The sequence below is a fragment of the Mya arenaria genome, chromosome 7 (genome assembly GCF_026914265.1).
Source record: "Mya arenaria isolate MELC-2E11 chromosome 7, ASM2691426v1".
NCBI lineage: Eukaryota > Metazoa > Mollusca > Bivalvia > Myida > Myidae > Mya > Mya arenaria.
The window spans coordinates 12,204,014-12,225,114 of record NC_069128.1 but is presented as its reverse complement, the minus strand read 5'-3'; the positions used below and the strand labels follow the sequence as shown (position 1 = coordinate 12,225,114).

Genomic DNA, 21,101 nt, shown 5'->3' with positions numbered 1-21,101 from the left:
TATTTTTTCAATTTGGCGGCCATCTTGGATTTTGGCTTTTCGCAAGAGATATTTTTTGCCAACATCCCTTTTCGTAAATGGTAGACATCCTCCTACATAATCAGTAACAAAGATTTTGTATAGCAGGCTGGACATTTTTTTCTGAGAAATTGGTACCTGGGGCCCTGCCTATGTATACTTGGTATGCCGGTTGGTTATGGCAAGTAGACATACCCTATTGATTTTGAAATAAGAAGGTCAAAGTTCAAGGACGCGATGACCTTTAGGTGAAAAATATATGTGGTTTCCGCTAAATATCTAGATAATACTTGCATCCAGGAACTTCATACTTGGTTTACCAGTTGGACATGACTTGTGGATAGACTTGTGGATTGAATTTGGGGTCAAGAGGTTAGAAGGAAAGGTCGACTGACCATGAGGTGAATAACGGTTTCCGCTAAATAACTTAAGTACAATGGCGACAGGATCTTCATATTTGGTATAATAGTTGGTCACGACTAAATAATGACTGTTTATTATTCTGGAATCATTTTGTCAAAATGTTATGGTCAGGGTGACCATGAGGAGAAATAACGGTTACCCGATGAAAAGCTAAAGAACGCTTGCACAAAGAAAATCAATACTTGGTATACTTGTTGGTCACGACCCTATTGGTTTTGTAACCATAGGTCAAAGGTCAACGTCGCCGTGACCGAGAGTTAAAAAACGTTTTCTGCTGCATAATTCGGTAATGCCTGCACATAGGAACTTCAAACTTGGTATGTCAGTTGGTCATGACTAGTTGATGATATCTATTGATATTGTGATCACTAAGTCAAAGGTCAAGATTTGGCAATCTTACTATTTGAGAATACTACCTCATTGGCTGACACATAGTCAAAGCAAAAGCTGACGCACGAAAAGTATATCAGATAAATTGCAGTAGGCAGACCTTTAAGTACCACCGAAAGTTTTTACACTCACCAAAGTTAAATGATTAAGCTTCGTCATTAATGATTAATCTGGAGTTTCATCGGCTGCAAATGTAGGTTTTATTCAAAGCGGATAGACTGAATTTTAGCCTGCCTTTTTTTGTTTGTACTGTCTTGCCTGCCCAAGTACAGCTGGTCTTGTTTTCGGATGTGTACGTCTTTTGTTTTATTTTGACAGTCCGAAATATTGTTCACAAAAGTTAAACTATTTTATTCATAAACTGGTTAAATTTAGGCCTGTGTATTACTTTGTTTCACTGAATCTACAGTCAAACGGTTTTTCTTCATATTTTTATGAGAAAAAAAGCCGGTATTATTCAAGGCTGAAACAGAGGAACACTTGAGATTAAAGAATATTTTAACAGTAATGCTGTTTATTATACAGGAAAGTATTAATCTTTGGTCTTGTCATTTTGATTACGATATTGTTTGGAGCATTACCTGGTGAATGGTAAAACATTTTGATATTGTCTACATTTTTAGAAAAGAGCCGAGAAGTTTTATCTTCGACGGAGTTTGTTCCCCGGCTTGATAACAAGGGCTAAATGTGCACTTCATTCTGAAATGTTTTATCTGCATATCACTTGTAACAAAATGATTTGTTTGCGTGTGCCGGCATAGGTCGACGAGATTTGTTTCTCACTGTCATTTAAGCGGTGGTCAAAGATGCAAGGCTTTGTTTTTTAACTTATCAAGTTAAGCTTAAATGACGATTATGATTAATATTGCAAGATAAAACACTTTTTCAAAAAAGCTAGACAAAAGTGTAAGAATGTAGATGGGTAGTGAAATGCCAGTAAGCAGCATGTATACAGACTACAATTTGGCAAAGTAACCGAAATATTCTAGTTTGTTGAATTCTTAGTTTGGTTTGTAAAGGCAAAACTTCAATCACTACAAACATTCCTCTTGAACAACCGAACATTAATTAGTGGCAATGTTTTCGTTGAGCATAATGATTTGGATTAAAGAAATTTAAGGTATAACATGAGTATGGAGCAGTAATGTAGTGAGACCAGCTGAGTATTGGTCTAAAGAGTTGTACAAAAGGAAATATACGACTTTGGGTTCAGTTGTAAAAATAACATATTGTGAAAATGGTTTAGCCCAGTCACACCAGAGGGAGGGCTACAGATATTTAAGAAATATCCGTCGGTCAGTTTAACGGTCCTTTTGGGTCGCATTTACGGAGGATGGTGGCCACGTTTTGTGTTCGTACGCACAATACTGAAAACATTAACGCGCACAATCGTGCATACTTAAGAAATGTGTGTAGAAATCGAATATTACCCCGGTCAGACCGTAGATGAACTGATTAGCATTTATTTCTAGCTATACATAAAATACAACAATAATTTAAAGTGACACTCTTATTCAAAATCAATACATACTCATTTAAAACAAACATCACTTCTGACTGATAAACCTTTAACTGCTTGCTAAATAATGCATTTATGGAAAATATTAATTACTGATAACACGATTGTAACCGTGTTTTTAAAAGCAGAAAGCGCAAATTTGAAATGATTGGTGAATGCTAAAATATTTACTGTGATATTTAAGTATGTAGAAGTATGAAGGAAAGCAAATTCTCAAAGTATTAAAATTAATTTTTAATTAGTTCAAGAAAGAAACTGGTCGGAAATGGATTATATTCTGACAAGGTTAAGGGTTCAATGGGAGGGGGGGGTTGGAGTGGGGGGGGGGGGAAATAGCGTGATACAGAGGTTATATATAGTTGTAGTCTTGGGTTGAACTAGATCATGCTTCAGAACAAACTTATATAAGTATCAATTAAACAATATTGAAATGACCCCTGGCATGAATAACATTTTGCCGAACAATTATAGTACTTTTTTATTAGTATACCCACACGGTCATTCTAAAGAACTAAATAATATCAACGTCAGCTGACTGACTGACCGACCGACAGACCGACTGACCGAGCAACTGATCCAAATGTGTTTACAATAACAAGGTATATTATTTACATTTAAAAATTGAAATCTCCCAAACTTCTGATTCGATATGTGTTTAAACACGCAGTTACTTGAAAAAACAACACCAAAGACAAATTTCAGTTTTGTTTCATTGGTTCTGAATGAAGTGTTTCAATGATAAAATTCTGTACTGTATCGGAGTTGTCTGACCGTCGGTTAATACTTAATCAAACTATTGTTTATGAAGAGCAAGTTAAATTTTATGACTTGAGGTGCATAATTAATCAAATTATGATGCCGAGAAATTTTAAAACGCGCAACAAGTTAAGCAACTGAATATCTTTCAAAGACTAAGCAATGTTTTGACAATCAATACTAAGCTTATTATATTATTATATAACAGCATTACTGTTAAAATATAAACCTAGTAGATGTTATCACTGTATACAGTGCTCTAATCCATATCACTTGTTTCGTAATTTTATGGATGAATATATAAAGAAAAGGCGTTTGTAAATACTTGTTCCAATACTCTATACTGTACCTCTTCAAAACTATATGTTTTTATTTCCAGGTCACCAGCTCTAATGTTTTGATGTGTTATATTTGTTTGTTTTATTCATATAGGAAAAAGCCGTCATTCAGAGAATGTTTCTTGTTAACATATACCCAACTATAAATGAAGATTCTTGTTTAATATATCTATCATTTTGTCGGTTGATGTTATATATTGTTTTGTCCAGAATGCACCGAATAGAACTTGCTTTCGTGTTTCGGTAGCAGTAAAATAAATGACAAAGAATGTATATGGACTGTTCATTAATGTTCTCCATGCTTATAAAGAATGTTGTCCAAATGCAGTAAATGGCGTTTGTTTTTTGTATATTTTCTGCTTAAACAGACATTTTATTGATGTGATATTAATGTTGTCTATTATTTAGAGGTAAAAACAAGAAGCATGATAAGTAAATGCAGTGAAACACGTCGCAAAATGATATCGATAAGTGCATGTCTTTCAATGCTTTGGCGACTGGTCATTCGCAAAAACCTTGGACATGTTTGTTACTATATATATTTTGATAGAAGCAAAATGTCAAAGAATATCAATGGGTTCTTAAATGAGTTGTGCATGCTTGAAATTAATGTTGTCTGAGTGCAGTAAACAATATTTTTTATAATTTCTGCATTAGCAGAGATTTACTTTCATTAGGCTGAATTTTGTCTATTAAGATAAGATAAAACATCGTTGCATTACGAAATAACCCTTTATATAAATGTTATCGCAAAATAACCGAAACCCTTTAAAGTGTAATCCGGAAGACTTATTCTTACAATGTGTTTTTCAAACTTGTTTTTTTCTGAATAATTAGTTACCAAACGGCCAACAATACCTGGTCTTAAGATTGGTCACGATTTTAGACAAACATACAGTTCTATAAATGCGATAGATTAATTTAAAAATTAATGCAAATAACGGTTGCAAAGATGTGACCATTTATCAAAATTAAATGAAAAGACGAGAGCCAGTTTCGTTAAAGCGAGACATTCTAAAGCAATCCTGATTTAGCAGGAGGTATTGTAATCTTAGCTCACTTACAAAAATCATTTAGGACATTTAAAGTTGTTTTGCCTATTGCGTATTATGTTTCATAAATGTCCCAATACGCAAATCACCCCATATCACGTGTTAACGTTTGACGAATATAAATATAGCGCCTGAAATGTTGAAACCCCAAAGTGGCTAGGAAGCCCATCGTGTTCTTGAAAAAGTATAAACATATTTTTAAAACTGTTTTCGCAGACTCGTGAAATTAGTGAATTTGTAAGAGTGACGTCAGGCTTTCGCTCGTCGAAGCAAGCCTCACCATGGCACCGCATGCCAATATTCTGCGGACAGCGTTCATCGCGCTAATATGTACTGCCGCACTCGTGCAATCAAGGTATTCTTTTCATTCTTATTTTAATTACCATTGCGCTTGGGTACTTTTCCGACAGTGCAGTATTTTCAGGAATAAGAACTACTTCCAATAGCTTGTATTATTTTAATTACCGAACAAATAGTAGTAAGAGAAACATTTAAATCCTACAAAAAAGAATAAGTATGGTATCAATTACTAAAGTATTACCTTACTTATTTACTTTGTAGGGAAGTTGACATTGGTTTAACACTTTAACCATACAATCAAAGTAAACATTCAAGCGAAGACGTCTAAGCTCGACGAGTAATCCAGATATCAGGAAATATTTCAGTGCTTGTCGTTTTCGCTGGGTTTGCGTCGTGCATATACTGAATCTTGGCGATAGCTTAAAAGAAAGCCTAAATGAAATTCAAATGAAACTTATAATTTAACTAAAAAATATGTTGCCAGAAACAATACACATATATAAAGCCAATAATTCTGGTATTAAAAATTGTAGAGTTATGAACGTTGGTCGAACGAAATAAATGACCTCACAAGAGCGTCAGCGCTTGCTCCTCGACGCTCTTGTTTAAGTCGTTACTAGCCCAAAACAAGCATTTATGTTATTGTTTTTTTTGCACTTTTCGAAAGCTATGCTTCAAACCATTCAATTATTTTATTTGTCATTTTTAAGTACAGATTTTCTGTTATCAGAAAAGAACAGTTTTCTGTAAAGTATATTTATGATTCACGCAACAGTTGCTTAATTAATTTAATTGGTAACAAATGTCTGTAAATAAGACATAAATAACAACCTTTTAGTGGATGGATATATATCAATTTTATCTTTTTATTTTTCTTATAATTTATGTCAACTTGTTTACTTTCAGAACCGCTCGTAAAAGAAGACAAATCGGTAAGGAATGTTTTCTGCATTACTCGAAATTGATAACATATCTAAACTGTATAACTTTCAGTGAATTAGATAATTTTCTGAAGACAAGTTATTTTCGTTCTAGAACTTAAATAGAACCCTTTCATTTATTTCTACATTCAACGACCTTGCTGGTTTGACATGCTTGTGGATTCGTAAAATTAAAGCATGAAACGGAAAGTAGATGTATTTATTTGTCGAAACAATTTGAATATGAAAATATGTTGATCATGCTTTTAAATTCCTCGGCTCGATTTCGCCTCGTCCGTCGAGAAAATGTCGAGCGAAGGAAAATTCGAGCCAGGCAAAATCTCATTTCATGCTCTAGAGTGTCCGGCATGTGAGCATTCAGTCAGGTTTTTCTTTTATTTGAAAATGTTAAACATTTTCGCTATTAACTATTTTATCTTACATTTTAGTGATGATGTGTCTTCATATGTCCACATCAATGAAAACACTGAATGTTTGATAAGGGCCGCCATATATTATTAATTTAAATTCGCTTTTACGAAACAAATTCCTGTAGTTTAAAGGTCCCATGATTTCCCATAGAGCGATTTTTATTCTCGTTATAGAGCAAAAATAAAGTCGTTTTGATGTAAAAGACTCACATTTTAATTTCGTTGTAGTGTTGTTTCTGCAAAACTACTTAAACAAACCCTTGCATTTTATTAAACGTTTTTGTGTGATTTTTATAGCATGTTTTGCAACATTTTTTAAAACCTTGTTTCGGATCGAACCTAGTCAATAATCCCGGCTTCTGTAGTTAATTTAATTTTCTAAAATTGTTTCTAAACCCTTTGATATTTAAAACTATATCATGTAAAAACATTTCTTACTCTTTTCCCTTTGAGTTCCGATGACTAACTAAACAATATATACAAAAAAAACAAAAAATTGCAACAAGCCGCTAAATGGTTTTATGGCGAGGTATTTTGGTCATAATGCCAAGTATTTTAACATTAAAAAGAAACATTACCCATGACTTCAAAATATGTTACTCGATGGACATTGATGCCACTATTCTATCTTTTGTCAGAAGAAACTATAACAGCAACTTTTCGGCTTCTGAACTTCATATTGACCCACGCCTTTAAACGTATATATTTGCTCGTTGCTTTTATTATTATCTTCTCTCTCCCCCCCCCCACACACACACAAATAAGACTAATAGACAAAAATAAGTTGAACATCACGTTAACAATCTTAATTGTTTTTATTTTCAACCAACCGTTGTTTTGCATTTCAAGGGAAGAACCTGTGTGAACCCTTGGACGCACCCGCACATGGAACAATTGCCTGTGGGGCTGGATTCCCGTTTTAGTGAGTACACACCTGTGTTCATGTATTCGTTTGATTTTATGTATAATACAATATATTAAAACCGGTAGCCAGGTGACTAAAGTTGACTTTAACGTATGTTTATATATATATATATACAATAAAACTTTAAGCATTATTCATCAACGAATGTTCTTTTATATTTGAAAGGATACAGTTTTTGTCTTCTCAATTTCGTTTTAACTACAGGGGAAAAAAAGAAGCATTTCGATAATTTTAGCATAGTATGTTCTTTTAAGAAAGTACGACTATATAGACAATGAAGCATGACCGTTCACATCAGATAAGATCGGTCGAACTCAATTCGAGTTGTATAACTTGTTTTTAAATATCTAGATTTCTTTCATCCATTTCGATGAAATATGGAGTTTTATCAGTGAAATAATAACAGTAAAAATATCAATTTTACCGATATAATCACCTCAATCTTATGATTGAGAAGATCAAATTTATAAACAACTTTTAAATTCCAGAGAAGTTACTTCCCATTGAATAAAACTAAAATAATCACTTTTGAACCAGTAAATGTTGCCAAAAAGTATAGATAAAAATGTGACATAAATAAATATATTTATTTTGCCAAATAACATAACTTTCTGTTTATTAGAAACATGGTAATTATTTTGTTGTTTATTTTATACGTTTTCATGAACCTGCAGCTGAACATTGTTTTCCGAACAATACAAATTACAAACGAAACAATTGCTCGAAGTGATGTTATCTATAAAGGGACATTTTTAAACTGTATGACTTTGTAGTACGAACTTCCCGGAAAAATCCACCTAACAATTATGTGATTTGATTTACCCCACCCTCCTCTTAATTTGTCAAAAACCATGCGTGGTAAATCTGGAAATCGACCCGTTATTAAGCGAATCAAACATATCTCTGACAATGAGTGGCGATTGAATATCCGTGTATATGAAAACAAACCCAAAAACTTGTAAAACTGTAAAACTTGGTTATTTACATTTGTTTTATTTACGCGTTCGACCATTTCAGTTTTTATTCATTAAATTGCAACCTGTGTTATTTTGATCATTTATTCAAACCCTGTTCATTTAAAAGTACGTTCGTGCAGTTACTGTTATTCTTTGGAACGTAAGTGCACTAAAAAATCGTATTGATGAACGGTCACAAATTGTTCGTGCTCCAATAGCCAATATATGATAAACCAAAACCACGAGCCCAAAATTGAAATTAAAGGTACGTCATCAGCTGACAAAAGTTTGCGTGAGAGGCGTTCCTCGGGTAGCTGCGTATAAACGCTCTTTTTAATATAGTGGGAATTAATATAAATAAATTAAATACCAATTAAGTTCGGAAATCAGCATAAAAGAAAATATGTTGATTCCAGTATAAGATCGTATTTCATTTTACCCCTTATCATAGACAGACTATATTTTCTATGACACTTGTAAATACAATACGATCTTACACTGAAATACAAAAAATTCCTCTATAAATATTTCTTTTAATGCATCCAACTTTTATATATATATATAATTATATATACGGTATATGTTTACGGAATATGCATAAAGTATAAAGTATATACACTTGAAATTGAAATCTACCAGGGGCTAAGATCGAAGCGATTTTTAGACGTTTTTGATATTAGTGTATACAGTTAAAATATTATATAATTCATTCATGTCCTTTCAGTTTGCTTTTTTTTAAACCTTACCACTATAACGTTCGGTTCAAAAAGAGCGCTTTTCTGTATTTGTTTTGGTTTACAAGCTGCCGCCTTTAACTGACCCGGTTTTTTTTTTCCAAATTTGGACATGGCTTTTAACCCTTTTTCCCGTTAGTGAGTGTACGGCCTCTTGCGACCCTGGGTACGAGTTCTCTAACAAGATGACGACGGACAAACGCGAGTGTGACCAAATGTTCGGGGATTGGTTCGACCCACCCGGAATGGACATCCCTGACTGCCAGCGTAAGGAAACAGCTTTTAGTATCCATCGAAACTAATCATTAACGTAAAACTTTTGTTGTCCGGTTTTCGGACTAGCTGCCGACCAAAGCACTTTGAGTTCGATGTCCCTTCTTTCTGAATGAAAAGTCACCAAACCGGACCAGTTGGTTTCCTCTGGATGTTTCAGTTTCTCTCTCAACACAATACTTCAAACTTATGTTGTAATAACTTGCCACAATCGTTGGCCTTTGACTTAAATATGGTGTAAACCCAGACGTGCTTTTAAGGGCTTATTTCAGAATTTTATCGTATTAAAACGTTACGTCTTATACATCTTAGTATTTCGACAGATGAAGTACATATCGTAAAGACCTTTAATCTTGAACTCAGTTCATTGAAGAGTAATTAGTTCATTTCGACTTGTCCAAGTTAAACATTGATCTCAAATTTTGGACAGTCAGGTGATTCCAACCATTTTATTATCCAGCGTCGTGCAGCCCTGCCTGTCAGAACGGGGGCTCGTGCCTGCTGCCCAACACGTGCGGATGTTCCAACGGCTTCATGGGCGCCCAGTGCCAATACCGTGAGTAAACTCTTGCTATGCCATCACAAAAAAGCAAGAACTTACCATAACTCGTAGAGGAAACAGACTGAAATACTATATGAGATACAAGATACAAGAATCTGTATTTAAAGTCGGGTATATGTTAGCAAGAAACGAGCTATTTTCCTACATACATAACACAAATCTATAACATATCAAAACATGACAATGAGCTTGTGACCTTGAAATGAAAACGTATAGTTTTAAAAAGGTACAAATATTAACCAATATTTACAAAAAAACGTTTCTTATAATTTCTATGCATGCAATTACGAAAAGTAAGATGTATTATAGCATTGAACACAGTGATAACATCAACAAGTTATGGAAAACAGCTACAAAAAGTTATTCACAAAATATTTTACAACTATTTTACATTAACATTATAAGATTTGCCATAATGATTTGATTGTATAATGGAATGCTTGATAGTCCAAACGCGCAAGATGAATTTTTTAAGTCAGTTGTGCAACCTAAAAACATTAAAGGGGGGGGGGAGGAGTTGTACACTCTGTCAGAAGAGATCTATTTGAGATAGCACTGGCAAGCAACACCACTGGTGATACACATTGACACAAAACAAACGTAGAACCTACCATATTGAGAGATAAGAAACGGATAATCTATTAAACTAGGAAAGAGAAACTTATGTAATAACATTGACACGCATCCGCACGGGCGATACGCAACCTACAAGCAAGATGCAACTGTCAACAAATGATGGACTCATTATAAGACACCCCTTGTAACTTATCTCAGGCCTACATCTTGTCGACCAACAAAAGCAGGTCGTTAAAGGTTATCCAAAATTACGTCGTCCCGATTCATTTTCTATTGAAAAGTTTTGTTTTCAAGTATTTTTTCGCCATTCAACTTTTTTTTCTTTCCAAACAGCGGCAAATAACTGCGCATCCCCACCGACTCCTCAAAACGCTCAGGTCACGTGCCAGCAGGACAGTTCCGGTGCTCGGTGCACAGTTGCATGTAACCAGGGATACAAACCCCTATGGGCCATCGCCCCGAGTTTCACGTGTTCCCCGGACGGAACTTGGTCGCCCGATCTGGCTGAGATCCCGGGTTGTGTGGATGGTAGGGCATTTATGCAACACTCCTAATGCCTATATTTCAACCCAAAATAATGTTGTTGAAAGATATGGCTGCAATATAAGGAATCAGTCATATTCTGTGGCTCGTTTTGTTGCGTGAGCATTTTTCCTAATATCTAAAAATGTTTTTTTTATGTTAGCGATATAAGCCTGTTTAATCAAACAAAGCATGGAATAATGCCGGTTGCGGCCTTAAATTGGTTTGATAATGACAATGTTTTAACTAAATTGACCTTTAGTAAACGTTTTCATTAATATTTATGCAAAAAGCTGCAAAAACAAGCTCAGTAGCAAAACGTTTAAACATACATCCGATTTAATGGCACTGGGTAAACGCCAAAGACATAGAACAAAACATCACAAATATTAACCATTAACGCCGCAATTACCTGACTAGTAAACGTCATGCCTTTGTATTGAAAATAAAACTGCATGTTCACAGAGTCGACACCCATCAACGACCCACATCCCGAGCCCTACCCACCCACACACCGGAAGTGCGCGGTGCGTGGCCTGGGGCCAGGACCACTACCGGACGTTCGACAACAAGATCTACCACTACAAGGGAGCGTGCAATTACGTGCTTGTCAAGGATGCGGTCGCCAACAGCTTCCAAATACATGTGGCCAATGATAAGAACTGCCAACCGGGACACAGGTACGTTAATTGTGGTTTAGGTGTCCATCTTCCACCCTAGCAGTTGTGAGTTCAAGCCCACCAGGGTTTTGAGGTAAATGTGTCCGTCTTCAATCAAACGTTATGTTTCGATACCAAGAATGGGTACTTTCTCGTGACCTCTTAAATTTGACACCAAATAGCCGTTGCATCAAAAAATGAAGAATAGATTTTCAATTGTGCAGTACTACATCAGAAAACCTCTCGGGAATCTTGAATAAACTGATGTTGGTTACTTCCTAGGAGCGTGATTGTATTAAAGCTATTAGCTTTTGCCCTAATCGAGCTTAAGGTTACACACTACTAATCAATTTGCCTATACCTTTCAATGAAACGGGCATCATTACATATTGGAAAAAATGCTATTTCTAGCGTTTCTCGTATGTGCCATATATACATATCATTAAAACACAGTTCAAGCCCAGCTGATTTACAACAAAAGGTATGTCACATTTCGTCTAAGAAAGTTTGAATATAGGCATCGTTTCTCTTTCAAGTTATCCATTGAATGTTACATAAGGCTGGGTGACAGCAGGTTTATGTTTCAGCAAACCATATTGAATCTCTAAGACATAAATAAAGGTTCTTCTCTGAGTGCAGGAATTAAAGTATAACAGCTTTAAATTAGGTCACTCAGTCATAAAAATATCAATTGGAAGAAGCATTCTTACTATATGTTCATATAGACACTAACCTGGCTTTTCACTTTAAAACTGTCCCAATTGAAAAACAAGAAACTGGCTGCTGTAGAACAATGCAAGACACACAATTTAATCACAAGAAAACCTAAGGTTAACCGATGCGTTGTCTCACATATTTGAGTAGTAATACATGACCCTGAGATCAAGACGGAATAAGGCTACAAACAACCAATTTACATAGTTCAACAGGCAAAGAGTTTTCCAGTTTTACAATACAGTTCAATTATGTTAAGCTCTATGCAAAAAGGTCACATGTATCTTTTCTTTCATTCAAACTTCAATAAAATATTGATACTTGAACACAAGCACTCTTTTTTCTGAATTCACATCCGGATCTAGGTCAACGGGGAGGGGGGAGATAACTGTTGTCTTGAGCCTATTTAGAGAGGTGATCCTGGACCACATTCCGGTACTAAGCATTTAGTTATAACGTACCTTCAACGAAATATATCGTTCATTTCTATTATTCTACTTTTAAAAATTGATTAAAATAAAATTGACACCAAGATTTTCTATATCTGTTTCAGGTGTAAACGTGAGCTAGACATTTACATGGGTAACGATCGGATCTCTTTGAAGCGTGATTCCAGCGGCCCTGTCGTCTCGTACAACGGCGCGGTGGTGCCCGTCCCCTCCAGCAAGGGGTGGTCATCTTCGAGAAGATCAGCTCGTACATCGTGGTGAGGAGTAGCATCGGCTTTCAGATCCGTTGGGACACGTATGAGATGGTGTTTGTGACTGTCACGGATGTCCTGCTTGGCAAGACAAAGGTAAAACGGACGAGAAATTTCATCTCTATGTGATCGTAACACGGATCCACCGGCATTATTTGCTACTTTAGAATATAGTAATAAAATATAATGAAAAAATATAATCGTCAACAATTTATGGTCGGAAACGCTTAGTTTGAAATTGATACGTCTTCATTAGTCGATAGCGACAAAAGCTGATTTTGGTTTTTAAATATCAAATCTTAAAATTAAAACATTTATCATGCGTGACTGTGCTTGCTGGTTCAAGGGTCTATGCGGCACATATGACGGGGACCAGACGAACGATTTCACCACGGACACAGGAAATGTTGTTACCCAGGCACCGGCCTTCGTCACCACGTGGAAACGCTCATTTGCCGGGGTACGTACGTCGTAGATGTATCAGAGATAGCTTGATCTAATAGAAAATTTAGATATAATAAAGATAAAAATCTAAATAAGTTGTATAGTTCAGCCCAGGCATCATATTACTTGCTCACCTTATTCTTGTCAAATTGATTATATCTATTAATTGAACAATTGGATGAATACAAAAAAACAGTTTAATAGGAAAGGTAAACACACTAAAAATATGTATTAATTGAACTAATGGATATATATCAAAAACTGGAAAGGTAACAGACTTAATTTGAACAGAAAAAAACAAAGCATTTACTAGTAGTGATATACACAAATATTTTTTTTATTAAGAAACATGCGCTGACCTGCCCCAGACCGGATGCAACGCCGCAACTCCCCAGGTTTTCGCACCGCAACTTCCACATGCGAGGCGCTAATGGAAACCGAATTTGAAATATGTCACCATGTAAGAAAGTGTACTTATTAGTGTTGCGATTGGGAACTTGTATGTCACATATAAGATGCCTTACATTTTGTGTATATGTGTTTCTTTATTTCCTTACTTCTGACTAACGCGAACAGGTAAGGTACTATTAAACCGAATATTAAAATAAATTAATGGAATACCGAAGCAAATACCATGGTAATTGTTTTTTCTCTAAAGGCCGTTCCACCAGCGGCGTACATCTCCGCCTGTAAGGAGGACTGCTGTGACTCTTCCGGTCAAGACTGCCTGTGTAGCTCGTTTGAAGCGTACTCTCGCGCATGCCTGGAACATAACATAAGGCTGGACTGGCGCTCGGATAACAGATGTCGTAAGTTTCCCTTTCGCAAGCAACTGCTTGTGACAGTATATACATAGTTTGGCAGCGATGACTTTTATTTTCCCAGTCTTTTAACACTGCTTTCATTTGTTTCATAATCTCCGGTAAGATGAAAAAATGATGCGACTTGTAATCGTACAATATAATAATATTGTCGAAATAATTAATCAGTTTTTCGCGAAACAGCTAATATCTGACCCATAAGCGTACATTCAATGCCCCGATCTTAAAGCACACTAAGTACGTGTTCAATTTGGTAAAATTGATCAGAAATATATGACTAGTATCAACAAAGTTACAAATATCGATGATCTATGACACTAAAATGAAGTGACCTATATTACCATCGTATTTTAAAAGAAACTTGTTCCCGATCCCCGTCGTACAGGGTTGCAGGCCCTGGCAATCTGAGTAAGACATTCCAATCTCTCATTACGTTCGGTGCTTTGATTTCATTATACACACTTAGTACACCATGTTTTCGTTCCCCACCAGACGCCCAGTGCCCGGGTAACCAGATCCACAAGGAATGCGGTAGCATGTGCCAGAAGACGTGCCAGTCCCCGAGCTCAGCGTGCGAAGATCACTCGTGCATCGACGGCTGTTTTTGTCCGGACGGCATGGTTCTTCTCAATGATCAGTGCGTCCAGAAGTCCGAGTGTCCGTGCATGCTGAACGGAGTGGAATACCGGAACGGCGAACAGGTGCCCAAGGAGTGTAACAAATGGTGAGTGTTCTTTTGACTATTTAACACGAGGCTGTTGTCCAATTTACCGAAATTAAAAATGGTTTTACCCTTTGGCTTTGTGCCACTAGCTATTGAAGTATGAACCTACATGTGGGTGTGATAAGAAACCGCTGAGCAGCCGGCACAAAGTGTACAAATGCTAAGCATTGGGTACGCGTTATATACAGTAGTTTGATCAAAGTTTGATGGCCTAATTTAAGTAAATTAAATGTATTATCTCCCTCAGAATTATGTTAACTCGCCTCTTTTATTAATACAATATGTTATTTGTTTGTCGTCACTGCTTACCTTAAGACGTTACATACGCCAGACAATCGGTTTTTTATTCCAAATCATATTGCTCGTATCGGAGTGCTCGTTGTTTTCTTATTTTTTCCCGGCAAAACCTTTTCATAAATGATGTCAAATATATCTGTCAGCACGTGCATGAACGGCGCGTGGCAGTGTACGAACAAGCGCTGCGATGCGACGTGTTCCGCTATCGGCGATCCTCACTACATGACGTTTGACGGAAAGCGGTACGACTTTATGGGAGTGTGCTCCTATTACATGATCCACGACCCGGGGACTTTCGACATCATCGTAGACAACATCAAGTGTGGACACGGTTAGAGATGCATTCATGTCTTATTCTCTTGTTCTCTTATACTTAATTCTATAAATTGTCGACTTCAATACATTTTGTAAACATAAAGGTAGGTAATTTTAAGCCACTTGTATTTTGGAATACGAAAACATGGCTTTCAACAATAATAAATCATCAAAAATTATGTAAGCGTTTAAATAAAATAAACAAATCTATTTAAATGAGCATTTGCAAGTGTCTTAATGTTTGTTCATTGCAGTAAGCAAAATAATTCAATTCGAACAGATTGAAAAAAAGATTTCCAATATGAATTTAGTGAACGCACCCCATTAACTAAAGGTCGCTTAATTGTAAAACGTTCGTTTGCTCAACTCTTCCAAAAAGCATATTGAATTGTATCCGTAACCTTGCAGGGGGCGAGTACTCCTGCACCAAGAGTCTCAGTATCGACATCAGTGGACACCATATCAAGATGGACCACAACCACCAGCTGTTCGTGGACGGCGAGGAAATTACCAAGACTCCGCACGAAAATGACGGCACAAGGTCTTTATGGTCTCCTCGCTCTTCATGAAGGCCGAGCTATCCAATGGAATCACCATACTGTGGGACGGACGGACCCGCGCCTACATCACCGCCCCACCCTCCTTTATCAACAAAACACAGGGTAAGAACGATTTTGTTTGGATAGCTTTAAATACTAGGTATGTTATGCACGTTGCCATATGTTGTACAATTTGAGCTTCATAATGGCGGCTGTTTTGTATGGATTAAAGATAGACTTCTTTGTTTATCAAGTAGAAAACGTAGTAAAGTTTAAATAAACTAACGAGTTTTTTGGGCTGATCTGCAACTACAGTTTTCATACTAAATGTTTATATGAATGACCCTTATTTCGGAAAAGGGAAATGTTTACCACCGAGTCCGCAAATCTTAAATCGTAGTCATTATAAGTATTTATAACTATATAAATCATATCTTCTATGTGGCAGGTTTGTGCGGAACTTACGACTCTAACCAGAAGAACGACTTTAAAACCAGGGAAGGCGACATCGAGACTATGCCTAGCGCCTTTGGAAACCGCTGGAAGACGGTTCCCACGTGCAAGGATGCCGGACCGGTCGTCAACCCGTGCGACACGTATGTGAACCGGAAGAACCAGTCAGCCCAGTATTGTGCATACCTCCGAAGTGATGTCTTTCAAGGTGTTTTGGATTCAAATATATTCATCTTTTTTTCTTATGGTTTGGTGAGGTCCTCTTTATATACATTTAATACGTATGACACACACGTTACTTGGAACAACCAGTCTACTTGAAATATTTCGCCTGCCTTAGGGTTGAAGTCTTCCAAGTTGTCCATGGTGTGTCTTCTTTTCGGAGGGTTTGATAGGATTGTCCTTATATACGTTTTGTGCATATTTGTCCTGAATCAGTGTCGAAGTCTATTAAGGTAATATTCAACAGGTAAATTTGCATGAAACGCTATGGAAAGTAGTTTCGCAGAAAGACATCCAAATCACATGGTTACAAAAAAAAGAGTTAGATTCTATAACAAACACAATTATGATACTGTTCATTGTCCATGACTCTTTAATGTAGTATGCTTGTTTTAATTTTCGAGTTCACATTCAGCATGCGCTATATCACGCCTTAAGATTTTGAGGTTACAACACATTATTATTATTTCTTTCGTCTGGCGTCATTTTCAGCGTGTGCCAATGCTGTAGACGTGGATTCGTTTTACCACGCTTGCATGTTTGACGTGTGCTCGTGTACAGAGAACGTGAAGGACTGCCTGTGTCCGATCCTGGGAGAGTACGCTGCACAATGCGTGGCTGCCGGCGTCGAGATCCACTGGAGAACAACTATACCAGAGTGCCGTAAGCCAATAACAATTTGTGTGTGTGGCCACGTATTAGAATTTTGTAAAAAAATAACAGAAAATGTTATATATTATACGTTATATATTTTAATTAAAGAAAAACTCAGAAACCAAAATACTGATATTGATTTAACATTTGTGAAAGTGGTTCTAGCCTATTTTGGTCTAGTCAAAGGATATACTGAAACACTTTCTCAACATGTCATGCCATTGAGGAGTGGTCTTTAATTTCTTATACAGAACTGGCCTGTAATGGCGGCCAAGAGTATCAGGTCTGCCCGAACGAGTGCACTCGCACGTGTTCTAACATCGCCAACGACCAGGGCTGCGTTCAGTCATCTGTGTGCGCCGAAGGGTGCGCCTGTCCCGCCGGTCAGACTCTTGACGACTATGGCAACTGTTTATCCATCTCCAAATGTCCCTGTTTGTTTGCGGGCAATGAATTCCTGCCCGGCATCACCGTGGGACGTGGCGATCAGATCTGGTAAAAGTCATTTGTTTTTGTTCAAGCAACGTTTGTGAAACGTCTTAAAAAGTCGTGAACTACATTAACAACCAGTGAAGGAAGCTAAAAAGTATGAAATCTTAATGGAATTGTCTACATGTCTATGATTGAATACGTTTTTGAAGCCGTTGTCACAATTAAATTTTTGCATTTTTTTCATCGAACTATCAACTTCAGCACGTGCGTGGACGCTCGTTGGGCATGCGCAGCTAAGACGATTCCAATTCCGACGACAAACATCTGTAAGCCCAATCAAGAGTTCTCCAGCTGTATATCCTCGTGCCCGATGACATGTGAGAACATGCATGATTCCATATCGTGCAACACGACCACGTGCGTAGAAGGGTGCATCTGTAAGCCCGGATATGTGAAAGAAGGTATATGCCCACATAGGTGAAGCAAAAAAACAAAAACTATTGACTTTCTATACATAGTTATATAGAACATAGGACTCAATTTAATACGCAAAATATGTCATCTTATTTTCATAAGGGTAGAATGACTGCTTATTTCTTATCGATTTTCTACCTAAAACTCGACTTTAGGACTGCTATGTATTTCGAATCAAACTCGAACTTTATTGCAGTCATTTATACATGTACTTTCATTGTATAAACGTTTTAGGTAACGACTGTGTCCTGAAGGCCGACTGTCCGTGCTACCACGGTAGCAAGGCTTACAAAGAGGGGGAAAAGTTCACCATGGATTGCAACGAATGGTTTGTTTGCTTACTGGTTTCCAATACGTTACCATGTTATCCTGGAAAACATACTTTACTTGTTACAAAATTCAATACCAAGTTAAAATGTGAATCTGCGCTAAATCATGCTTACTTGTCTCTTGAAATGAAAAAGAGAGTTTTTAAGATATGTGGTTCAACCAAAATAAAACAAAAATCACTTAGTCACCTACAAGGTTTATCAATACGACCCAAAGCATAATATCAAAAAATTATTCGAGATCCAGACTTGTAAGTAAAGAACACACTTAATGAAAAGTTGCCAGCCAGCATCAATTGCTATATATACAATCTATTTATGTCCCTGTCCTCATTTGTGTAAAGCACGTGTCGTAGCCGGATGTGGGTTTGTGAACAGAAGGATTGCCCCGCCGTGTGCAGCGCTTATGGCGACTCTCATTATACCACGTTCGATGGACGCTCGTTCGAGTTCCAGGGTAGCTGTGACTATGTGTTCGCGAAATCATCAGAGACTTCTCCCGTAAAGTTCGAGATCACCACAGAGAACATTCCTTGTGGAACCACGGGTGTCACGTGCACCAAGTCTATCTCGTTTAGCATTGGAGAACAAGGTACGTTCCATTACAAAGTTAAATATCTGTCGTCTGAATTCATTTACGACCCTATTCTGCAAACAGTTGGTGTATTCTTACTGAACATTCTCGTTTCTCTATGCTTTACCTAAGTTAAGGTGCCGGTCTACGAACAATCCTTATAATATGTTAAACGCCTAAAATCTTAATATACGATTAGGTAGTAATAAAAACGACCCATTTAGCTCGATGTACATCATTGCTTCGTTAGTTATTTAAGATTTAATTCGTGAAACAAGGCAGGGGTCTCCGAAACAACCACGGAATTTCATGTCCTTTGCGTTTTGTATAAACGATATGAATGAATTCTTTATTTCCACTAATTTATCAGGAACTGCAAACTTCTTCCGGATCCAGCTAGTGAAGGGAAAACAAGTAATTGCCGACGCCGACTCCCCTTTCACCTTGAGGGAGGTTGGGAACTTCATCATCATAACCACGCCCCAGGGGATAACACTGGAGTGGGACAAAGGCACCAGGCTCTACCTCAAACTGAGCACACAACACAAGGGACAGGTGAAACATCCTTCGACATTCACGTAATCTTTTAAAAAAAATATACAATATTTAGTTCTGCTTGCTGCTGGATGGTTCTCCACCTGAGTCCGCTTATTATTTTTTCTCATTTAAATAATATTTGCTTTCCATAGCATTCATCTGACTTTAACCCCCGCCCCCCCCCCCACCCCACACAAACACACCCCCAAAATTACTTACTGATTTAAATTAATCATTTTTCGCACAAGCCAAGGAAATTTGGCCGTTTCAATCAAACACAAATACGACTGACCAACACATTGTTTTGCATATCAATATTATCAATTCAAAAATGTGTTTTCAGGTTGTTGGGTTATGCGGTAATTTTAACGGGAACCAGAAGGATGACTTCTCCACGCCCCAGGGCGGCCCTTCCGCTTCCAAGGCAACCTCGTTTGCTGACAGCTGGAAGGTTTGTCACGTGCTCCATTGCGTTTTAAGTTGTTGATGAGACTGAATTGTATATTTTTAAATACTTATAAGGTATTAAATATGTTTTCCTATATTTAGTCCTGCATATCTTAACCTATTTTTATAACTGTAGGTCCGCTTCTTGTCAAATTGCATTTGTTTATTGTTTAAAAGGTTCCACAAATAGGAGCCGCGCCATGTTTCATAGTTTGCAATATGAAATACAAAAATTAAAAAAAAATGTTCATCTTACCCTTGCACGGTACAAGGTTTCATATTCCGTGACATATAAATCATCACTCCAAATGCATGACTATTACAATGGCCTAAAATCACCATTTGTAAAAAAAAAAGTTATGAATCACCAATTATGATAATCGGTTGGTAATATGAACATAGTGTTTCTCTTCCATCAGTTGTAATTAAAAGGACATCCAACAACTTTCATTGGTTAGGATATTTTACCATCATGGAGATTATTACCCAGTTCATGTAAGGGGCCAAACATTCAAAAGTAATTCTGCAAACAAGAATTTGATTACAACCTTCAATACACATCTTTCATGTCATAATATTTGGCAGTTGGCTCCAATCATATTTTGTAATTGTTTATGCATTTTTAGTTCAGATATATTCGACAGAGTATATAAAGTATGATAGTGTTAATCTTCGCATATTTTTATAGTTGCACGGGTACTGTGCCGAATCAAAGGAAATCGAAGATACTTGCGCGGCGAACACGGAACGTGGCCCCTGGGCTCAGAAGCAGTGTAGCGTCCTGTCCAGTAAATTGTTCGAGGCATGCCATCCTGTTGTTGCTTACCAGGAGTTCATTGACAGGTACGAAAATAAATTAATCATTACATATGCCTACAATCGACTTCTCATAATCAATAGCCAATATATAGATTTAAAATTCTTGCTCAGCTTGTTATCAAACTAGCAATTTGCCAACCAGCCAAGCAAACACGCAAGCAATATGCATACAAACTATTCATACCACATCTTACCGTTTTCCCAATATGATAATCAGCAAAAAATTACAAATTGAATAACTTTCTCTCTCTA

General features: G+C 36.9%; 1 protein-coding gene across 1 annotated transcript in view; it reads left to right on the top strand.

The window, feature by feature from the left end:
• Positions 1–4,777: 4,777 nt before the first annotated feature.
• Positions 4,778–21,101, top strand: part of LOC128240919 (uncharacterized) — a 92,099-nt gene continuing 75,775 nt past the window's right edge. The window contains exons 1-7 of the mRNA XM_052957913.1: positions 4,778–4,851; positions 5,703–5,725; positions 6,476–6,511; positions 6,997–7,069; positions 8,902–9,029; positions 9,496–9,591; positions 10,507–10,701. Coding sequence (XP_052813873.1) covers positions 4,778–4,851; positions 5,703–5,725; positions 6,476–6,511; positions 6,997–7,069; positions 8,902–9,029; positions 9,496–9,591; positions 10,507–10,701 — 625 coding nt within the window. The remainder of the gene's footprint in view (positions 4,852–5,702; positions 5,726–6,475; positions 6,512–6,996; positions 7,070–8,901; positions 9,030–9,495; positions 9,592–10,506; positions 10,702–21,101) is intronic.